General features: G+C 37.9%; 1 protein-coding gene across 1 annotated transcript; it reads left to right on the forward strand.

The window, feature by feature from the left end:
- The first annotated feature begins 411 nt into the window (after positions 1–411).
- On the forward strand, positions 412–10,215 carry LOC111271432 (DNA damage-regulated autophagy modulator protein 1). Its single transcript, XM_022852217.2, has 6 exons — positions 412–2,651; positions 5,152–5,284; positions 5,735–5,850; positions 6,523–6,640; positions 7,296–7,452; positions 7,728–10,215. The coding sequence occupies exons 1-6, from the start codon at positions 2,553–2,555 to the stop codon at positions 7,957–7,959; spliced, it is 855 nt and encodes a 284-aa protein (XP_022707952.1). The 5' UTR covers positions 412–2,552; the 3' UTR covers positions 7,960–10,215.
- Positions 10,216–10,535: the final 320 nt, after the last annotated feature.

Genomic DNA, 10,535 nt, shown 5'->3' on the forward strand with positions numbered 1-10,535 from the left:
CCCATTTCTCGCAATTATGCGTCTATCCAGGTACTAAACATGTGAAATATATTGAAATAATAAAACGAAAAACTTGATTATTCGGTTCTATGAGCAAAATATACTTGATAGCCTATCCTTTCAGTGTCCTTTTTACGTACATATGTTGTTATAATCATCTGTCTACCGATAAATAGCTCCCACGGCGCATTAATTCAATATACCACATGTTATGAAAGTCGTATATATGCTGTCTAAAGCCGATGCAATCAAAATATTTTTTGGTATCATCATTTCCTCAATTCTCTCAAGAGTCGAGAAACAGGTGGTCTTCTATCCTGTCCTGACAAGAGAACGTTAATTCGCAATGTAAATATCAATCACAAAAGCGATTGTTTTTGTGCGCACGTTCCTAAGAATGATCGTCTACTAGTCAGAGAAAAGAATCTCCCGTCATTGATCGTACTCCGAGTATAGTGTGCGGTAATAGTGGTAATTACACAAACAGAGAAAAAAGGCAAAACAATCTTGGTAGAAGTTTGCCTGCGCGTTATGTGACTTATCGTAGGACTGGGAATGGCTAAACTATCTAAATCAAGAGTGTAATTCTAACAGTAGGATTCCTATGGTATATCACTTCCGGTGGTCGATTCTTGCTAACTTGGATTAACGTAAGACTGGTTTCTGGAGAATCTGGCCATATTCTAAAAACTCACATGGCCGCCGAAGGGTCCAGATTTGAACCCATTGGAGTACTGTGTTTGATGCGTTATGCAGCGGAAATCCAAGTTTCGACACCACGCTTTGAGTTCGCCCACGCGTCCTATGGAAAAGGTGCATTTGCAAAAGGAACGCTTGAAAAGTCTAAGTTGCTTAAATTTTGAATCGAAGTTGTATTTGCGAGAATGGTGATTATATCAAATAAGTATGCCCGCTAAGAATTATATTTTTGGAAAATTGCAAAAACATTTGTCGAAATCGTTCTTCTTTAGACACGACCTGGAAGACACGGACGAGCCTGTCGAACCACAGAATTCGAAAAATATACACAGCTAAAGCAACACTGTTAAGTCATTAATAAAGAATTATCCATGGGAGAAAAGTTCTCTAGTTATCTTAGTGTCAAAAATTAAACCTTTCGATGCGATCAGTACTGATAAACTACGAAGCTGCCTTTCCGAAATAAAATAACGAATAATCTGTGATTTATTTCTTCTTCATTCTTATGCATTAGAAAGCGCTACAGTTTATCTATGCTGACTTAGGCATTCTTGAAAAAGACAAGCTTGTTTCTCCTGGAAGGTGTACTTGGTTTCAGAGTGTAACAAAACGCACAGTCGGCGATGTTTCGTCATCGAAGACTCTATTGATGACGTACTTTGTTTGAGGCTTCACTATGAGACAAAATATTCGGCTCCAGCGTGCGGCGGAATGATGATTATTGTTTCGTTTGCCAGCCTCTGACTTAGAAGTCGGAATTGTGCTTACACTGTCTCTGTTTATCTTCACCTCCAAATTGTCGCCAAATAAATAAAGGGCTTAGTTCCTTAACTAATTTTGTACTTTGTCATAAAGTCCTAACACAGTTGTATCTATTTGATTGAAGCGCCGGGTTTTAAGAAGCAAATAACTTAGAGGCTAGTTTTATTCTAGATCATTGTTGTTCTATATGATGTCTTTTTTCAATGTTTACAGATACATTTGGATCAAATATTCCTTTCGTTATGTTTTTAGGCTCTGTGCTAGTGTTGACATTATTCTATAACGTTTCATGATCAGTTTGAATGATGAGATTAATTTAAAGTCTGATATACCGATTCAAAATATTTCGTTGGTTTATGAATTTCTTTTCGTTGCGATTTAAGTAACTCAAAGCATTTCTACCTCGCTTTATGATTCAATTACACACTTCATTTTCCATTTTGTTTGTGCGGTGGCAAAACGCCGCTCATATCCGTCGAATAAGCGCGCTGCTCTCTAATCAACGGATCCGTGGTCGTAAACATGTTAGAATCTTGTCCTCTTCTCGATGTTACCGGTGGCTATAGAAGAAACCTAGTGCTCAATAGTTCTCATCCATAATCCTCACTCTGTTTCATTATCGTGTTGTTATCAAGGAATGATAACAGAGAAACACCTCTATGGTGCGGGCTTTACGCTGCTGCTTCTTGTAAAGGAAGCGCAGTGTCTCAATGAGAGTTACCCAGTGCGTTATCCGTGGCGCTAATCGCCACACCGGCGACGTTGAACCTTCTGGTAGTCGCTTGTCGTTGTCCAGCAATGTACTAATTGTTCACTTCACTAAAGCACTCTAACATATTAGAAATAACAATAATTGCATTTTAGTTGCGATCATCTTCCGCCTGTGATCCTTATGCCTTGATTCACTAGAAGCACTGCGGCTGCTAACGAAGATATGAGATATCCATATTAGCTATTATCAAGCAGGAACATCTGCTAAAACAGACTGTTATCTACTAGGCCATTTCCCTCTAGTCAACGAGTAGGACAGTGCGAAGTAACCTGTTCACGTAAAAATTGTTCCTGTGCCTGTGTGTTCCGTCACGGAATGAATGCGTGAACGTAGTGGTTGGATTATCATCTATAGTGACTCTCTCACCGTTCGTCGAAATTCCGCCTGCGCCTTCGCGCCATCGCTACAAGACCTCGAGGTAAGCTGTCTATTTGGCTTCAATAACAACCGACCGTATTATTTCGGTCTATAAGAAAAAAAACATATACAGGTTGATTCATAACGCTTATAGAAGTCATCTGTTACCAATGCTAACTTTTGACAGAGAAAAAATTGCTGTTTACTTGTGGGGACAAATAAATAATGTTATGTTACTCAATTCAATAAGATCACGCCAATATTTGATCTGTATTATGTTATTATTGTAAGTTGAGCTGTTATTTCCACGCTTAGGTCCTTTGTAACAGCGGCGGAAGGAGGTTTTAGAGCTGTGGATAGCGGCTTTGTTTTTTAAGCCCCAAATTTTCCTATAAAAACATCCCGCTCTCGTGATACCTAAGAGGCGACACTGATCGCGCGCACCGTAATATTTAATGAGACCGATTATCTTTAATTGTAAAATACATTTTTAAACTGTGAACACACGGCAGTTGCTTTACATCCTTTGGCAGAGTTATGTCAGTCTTTGTATGAAATGAATGAATGAGATTGGTATAGTTGGATTAAATAATGTAGGCAGAGCGATATATTACTACAGTCTGTGAAATGCACTACCGAGCTCTGTCTTATGCTCACTAAAATAAAAAAAAACCGTTGACCAAATGTTAAATTCGGTGGTTGCAAAGCGTCACCAGAAACTTGTACTACTTATTACTATTACTTATTATTGTTATATATTTACTTATATTATGCTACTTATTACTACTTCGGCAACTATTGTGGATTGTCGATTCTGATGCCCTTCGTATTATGAAAAAATGCTGAATTCTACCGAAGGAGTGCGACTTGTCTGAGATAAGGCTTGCTTTAGAGCATTAGGCATTTTATTTGTTCAATTACGTGACGGAAACACTTTTGACAATTCATCAATGTTTTCGAAATATCGCAAGCGACCTTCAGATGTTCTGAAGATCCACATACATAGTTTAATTATGATAGAATGGAAACTAGTTTTGTTATGTTTGCATTTGATTGTCAAAAGTTAATGCAACCTTCGTTGATGAAACCTGTGTTATTCCGCTGCCATACCCATTCAGAGACGGCTTCAAAATCGTAAAGATAAAATTTATTGAGGAAAACTCGCAAATAATTTACAAAAAAATACTAACTAAAAATTAATTGTATTGCTTAACTTCTACAAAAGCAGTTAAGTATGAATTATGTTTCATGTTTAAACTCGAACAACATTGGCACAATCGACGTTTCATATGAAACATTTGTTTCAAACTAGATTTTCACTGGATTAGGAGAAAATCAGCCTATGAGTATCCCGTCTCTTAATAGTATAAGACAGTCAATAGTGTAACGAATAATTTAGACCCTATACTTGTAGGTTTGTTATTTGCGAAAATGATTTTGCTGTGAATAGAATCATTCGAACTGAATCGCCGTTATAATATCGCTATAATAATACTTAATAGAGATACTTCACTTTGTACACGCTAGTTTTAGCCCTCTGGCAGTTCATGGCCAGCCATGTACCTATACGTTATTTCTCTATGACTTCCGACAGTAAATCAATAGTGGGACGTACTTTCCATTAGCATTATAGGGAACGGAAAGCCCTAGAATCACACGGATTTAGATCTGGGTTGAAGTCCTAGCTCTGCTCTATTCAGGAAATAGTTAAACTTGGTCAAGTTGATGCAGTCTGGCGTTGTCATTAAGTACTGTGTGTTTCTGACTGCCGTTCCAATAGGCCATAAGTCTCTTGAGAACTGAGAGGTTTTATATTTAATGAGTGTCTTACAGTTGTTTCTGTTGTTTATTCCAAATGCCACCAACATTTTAAGTACGCGCCCGTTTGTCATTGTTACTGAACTCGATTTTTCTCGAGCTCTTTTGTCTAGTTTTTCCCCAGCTGAAAATATATTGAATAATGTCTCATCTATGACGACGGTATGGTCCCGGTTTTCTTGTCGATCCATGCTTTGTAGATTGCACTTAGAGTGAACCAAATGCCTTCCCAATTGGCCTGGAATCAATCCACGGAGGTTTCATTCCATTACTCAGTTTCAGTATTTTGGGTAACACATTACACGTGAAATGCCGGCTCTGGCCCGCACAGCCCTTAAGACTCTTGTTTTGCTTTCATGAAAAGCTTCTTCTATTGCGACAATGCGTTCTTATCCTTTCGGTCCCGACATCTGGTAAACTTTTCACTGGTCTTCAACACTCCGATCTCCGTTTTTAAAGCGCTTGCACAGCTCATGCATTGTGTTTTCGCTTAAAACCTCAGCCAATACTTGATGGATTTCCACTGCGCTTTGGCCTTTCAAGAATTTGACCACTAAGCGTTGATTTTCAAGGCTAAAAGACGTTTTCCCTCTGAACTCATTTTTCTTATAATCCGGTATCAACTACTAGCGTCTAGAGGACTTGACTGTTGACGAAGCAAATTTCGTCTGCTAGCGGCGTATAATTTATAAATTATTAAATGACACAGCCCGCGGCTTACAACAGCCTTTATACCTTTTCAGATGCCACCGTGGTCTCCTGTGACGTTTTTCAACCTGATTTCACCGGATCTTTTTCCTTATCTCGCCGGCGCCACCTTTTTCGCAACGTGTTTCACTTCACTGCCGATTGCCTTCGCATACGGCCATGTTTCTGGTGGGTTTTGTATAAAAAAATCGTGTTTTTTTTTCTACATTTTCGAAAATTTTATTTTCCTTCTAGATTAGAGCAAAATGTACGTAGGTTTGAAAAAAAAAATAGATTTTGTTTCACTTAAAAAAGTAGCCTAACACCTTTTTGGAGTCATGCATTATCTCAGGAGATATAATTATATCGAATTAATTTGGTTGCTAGCATCGAATGAAGTTTAAAGCTTAAGGCTTTTAGCGGCAAGATGTACCCCATCTCTAATATCTTTATAGATATCGTTATCATTACTACTGGCCGAAAGTACTCTAGTTTGACTGCAAAATGTCATCATGTAACTGAAGGGTAAGTGTCATAACAGTTTGTATTCTTCGTGTTTTTTTATTCATATTTGGATTATATATAACGCGTATGACATTTAAATTAAGAAAATTGTTCAATCTGTAAACTCTTGCGCAGGGTTTCCGTACATCAGCGACATCGGGACATTTCCTCCAGAAGCAAACATTTTTGGTCTTATGCTCAGCATCTGTGCCATCCTCACTGGCATTACAATATGGAACGTCTATGCAACGGTAATATTCACATGCATCTAACAACATTCGAGAGTTATTTTCCATTGTTGACCTTTGTCGGCTGCCTAACTTCTAAACACATCCAGATGTTCTAGCCCAGTGGGTGAAAGACACAGAGTCGCTTACCGTGATTGTACGCCAGTGACTGCTGGATTTCCTAGTTTTTAAAATAATTTTATATATGATACAATAAAGAATTGCTTATTTAGGGCTTTTCGTTAATGACTTAAACCAGTCGATAAGTAACTGAGATAAAAATAATAAAAATAAAAGAAATTGAAAAATAATAAGTTGACAGTGACTCATATCCTAAATATAATTTGCATGATGTAATGTTTTTCAGCGATGGAAAAGTTTTTAATTATTTTTTTTTATATGCAAACAGTCAGTAGCCGGAAACAGATCTCGTTGGTCTTCTGTCACTCTATTCAAATCCTGTTTTTATCGAAATATCAAGCATGCAAAATAGACTCAAATACAAAAATTAACTTTGTCACAGATACCACTCTAGATTAATATATCACACCACAAGACAATTTTAGACGAATGGCGGTGGTCATATAGTATACTCGAAAAATCAAATACATTCAGTAAAAAAACACCCACCTGCACACTTTCCACTAACATCGAGTAGAATCTTTCTATCTGTTCATGTTTGAATAACTGAATTAGATAAGAATGCCGACTGCAACTAATGGATATGCCTGTCTTGTCGGCCTCCTAGCGGCATTTGGCGTCCAAGTCGTGGCAAACTTTCAGGAGACAGTGATATTCAAAGTGCATATCACAGGTAGGCAATGATATATATCACAATGATATATATATATATATCACAGGTAGTTTATTTCTTTGCTTGTTTCTTAGTCAACTCTAAGAATCGTCAAAACATATAAAAAAAACGTAAAATATATTCGGGTGGTAAAATTGAGCGTGTGTTGAACCTTTCACAATCTTAGATACGTTGCGATCTCAATTACTGTTTAACCGTCGCTTGGGTCAGAGAGTGTTAGTGCTCAAAAAAGAAGTATTGTTCCACTAAGTTGACGCAGTACCTCACACTTCACATGTCGTCATGGCGAAGATTTGCAAATTAGAGCTTGAGTTGATTGACGATACTATATCCAATCTGGTCCCCAGCGTCTTTCTTCCTGGCTTCAACGTGTCGCAGAGTATGAAGATTTTCATCGAACGTAGAGGGGACCATTTTGTGTAAAGGCATATTTCACAGGTTGAGACGCCAGCTACCAATTCGATGGCCCATCAAAGATGTTGAACCGTCGCTAAAAAGCGTGTATAGGTTTAGAAGAGGACTATACCGTGAAAAATAACTGTGAACAAGAAAAGGCTTAATTCTGTGTTTAACTGGAAAGCTTTAAAATTGCCTGCATATAATAATTTTCACGCACATGATCTGGTTTTTCCGCCTACCTCATTTCATATTTTAGGTGCGATGATGGCGTTTGGATTGGCAACCGTTTACCTGTGGCTTACGCTGTTTACCAGTTTACACTTACGAAAATTCCGCGCAGGCTGTTCCGTGATTGCCACTATAAGTCTTTTCCTCACCTCAACCTCAGGCATAATCTCTTTCTATTACTTTAAGTGAGCATCGTATTGGACATAATTTAACTCTTTTTTTGCATTTTTATACGAGCGTAATGTGCATTGGCACGTTTAGTTTAAGATTAAGTCTTTTTAATGCACTGCTATTGATGTCTAATAAATAGGAAATGAGAAAAAACCTACACGCATGTACTATCTGCAAGAATTTTACAAATATGCTGCAAACCTATCTTTTCACTTTTTCTGTCGGTACTTCATGCAACTACGTTATCCAGTTTTTATTGGTTTCTCGCTTGCCTATTTTGCTTCTTTAGAGGGACGAAAATGACTCATTGGAGACCTGAAGATGGTGGCTACTCATGGCACGTTGTGTCTGTCTTCAGCGAATGGATATTGGCCCTAACCGTGAACGCCTTCATCGTTACCCTTGCGAAAGACATTGGCAAAGATGATGAGCAGATTTCACTACTTAACGGCCGAAATGACCGAGAGACAGGTCAAACGGACATTCAGCCAGATGTCCTAAGAGAACGTAGCGTACGGTGACAGCAAAAAGGCAGCTTCGAACATCACCAAGTGAAGCTTTAAGAAACAGCGTCCATCAGCAGAGAAGCAATATTAACGGTTCTTCAGGAGATGCCAATAATACAAGGGCACCACAGCAAAAAATAAGATGCTTCTCGTAGCACAAGAATAGAGCCAGCCACAATAGGACTACTAAAGCTAATAAGCAATCGAGAGAAGAATGACTCTGGGATTAAACAGTCAAAGTAGTGTACCTCAGCGTACGTATAGTTAAAGAACTTTTATCGTTTTCGAGCAGTTCATTAACTTGCTAAATCAATATCTTCCTCTTAAAATGCGCTGGACAAACATGTTAAGCTGCACATTACACACGCGAACATACACATTACTTGACACAGATACAATTACGTGATCTACTCATAATACACATAATGAGGTACTAATTACATTAAAGCTTCAAGCAAAGATCAGGTTCTTTTTTTAAAAAGTGACGGAGCTAGAAGTTAAATAATGCCTTAGCTGAAACATTTTTTATTTTAGTATTAAGGATAGTATTATTCGTATAAATGATGAAAATAGGAAGAATTGTTGGAATAGTAATCGTAACATAACATAATTTATCTGAGAAATCAGCTATAAGAACACAGTGGTGAATGGAGATTATGCCCAGGTACGATGCAAGGAACTACACATGTGACCGAGAAATGGTAGCTAGAAATCAAGTGATTTCCAAGCCATAGCCATGAGAGAATAGCTACAAATACTATAGTTTTGCACGCATCTTTTAACACGAGATCCAACTTTTTTGTTACCTTCTATGCGTCAGCTAAAAATTTCACATTCATATATGCGTGGCGGAAGAGCGGTAGGAGACAAAATGCTGATTTACAAAACAGTTATCCCTTGCATTGACGTGTAACTAATTAGTTTTACGAATAAATTTTGAATCTTACATATGTCTAATTAAAATGATTGATCTAAAGATGCAAAAACACGTACGAGTAAAAGATTGCGTATCCGCCCGTAATGAACACTGTATGAAGTTTCTGAACATCCTGAAAATGCGATCGTAACGAACAAAGCCTACAAATTGTCGAATCAACTGTGGACATCGGAAACGCGAGCGAATTCGATGGTAAACATCGACACTTAGATTACGCATGGGCACTTGTTATGACGCTACTGATCTCGTCTTATTGTTGCACTCAACTATGTGAAATGTACAATTTCGAGGTCTAAATAATAATAATGCGAAAATCTTGTGATAACGATGTACTGCCAGTCATTCATATAGTTTCGCATAGTGCACCGTCCGTATTCGACAACTATATCACAACGAAAATATAGTAGTACGCATAAAAACAAAAGGAGGAACATTTAGCGGGAACTGAGCAAAACTATGACCTGGTCATTGTGTGGCCTTGGTACAGAAACAGTATGTTAGAGGGAAAAAGGCATTTCGTATGAAAGGGACAGGTAAAGTTTACAATGACTTCTTTGCACCATTTCATCCAGTCCGTCGCCACTGATCATATATGTACATGGAACAAACGGAACACAGAGGTGATGTCCTCGGCAATATCGTGACGTTTGTCACGGTGAGCTGTCGTTCCGTTTGTAGCAAATTTCGAATTTATAACATCCATTGCCTTAGCTGTATAGCACGGATACTAATCAACCTTATCGCTAGATAGTGTCTATATCTATATATATATAATAGTCGATGAACAATTTTCCACTACGAAAATGTGCTAACGAAACATACTATTAAAAAGCTGGACATGCCTTTATACAGAACGACATGAAGATCGAATGGAGGCAAATTGTGATACAACTACATAACGCCAATGCTATTGATCAGAGGCAAATTAGGAGTAGTTGTTTTAAAAGAGCTAACCATGAACCGAAGTGATTCCGGTGTACTATCTTTAAACCGTTCTGATGTTTACGACAACAACCACAACGATAACCATTACATGGAGCAGGACGCTAGTCATACTAGCTTCAGGCTTAAATCATAACAGAACTGGATTAAAGTGCAGAGTTGAGAACTTTTTGTAATACTACCTTCGGACTTTGTAGCAAGTATAACTGGGAATGTTTAGGCCATGCGAGATACGACTATCTTCCATTAATGACGGAAAACAAGATAGAGGAGAAGTAGGAAAGCACCTGTATTTCTGTTTAAAACATCCTTATTGTAAATGCAATATAACAATCGAAGGTTTATGTTTTGTAATTGCGAAGTGAACGGAAATAAAGGCTTTGTGAACTTTTTTCTAATCTGTTTATTCCGCTTTTATTTTGCAAAAACGTCGTAGCCTGTTGTAGAAAGCCTAGGCGTCCTCGGAGTTCTTGCAAGGCAGGTAATGAATTCTACACACTAAACCATTAGAGTTTGTTTTTAGAACAGCTATATAGGTAGAACAGTTGCTGGGAACGTGCTTTTATGTGATATGACTGGTCACAATGACTGAGATGCCTATAGAATATTTGAAGGGGGCATTTAAAAGAGTGAAATAAAACATCAACGATTAAATATATACGGAAATTAGGAAGAATCACACAGAGGGCGGTGGTAAATTATATCTTACGCG

Source organism: Varroa jacobsoni, unplaced genomic scaffold, assembly GCF_002532875.2.
Source record: "Varroa jacobsoni isolate VJ856 unplaced genomic scaffold, vjacob_1.0 contig00611, whole genome shotgun sequence".
Lineage (NCBI taxonomy): Eukaryota > Metazoa > Arthropoda > Arachnida > Mesostigmata > Varroidae > Varroa > Varroa jacobsoni.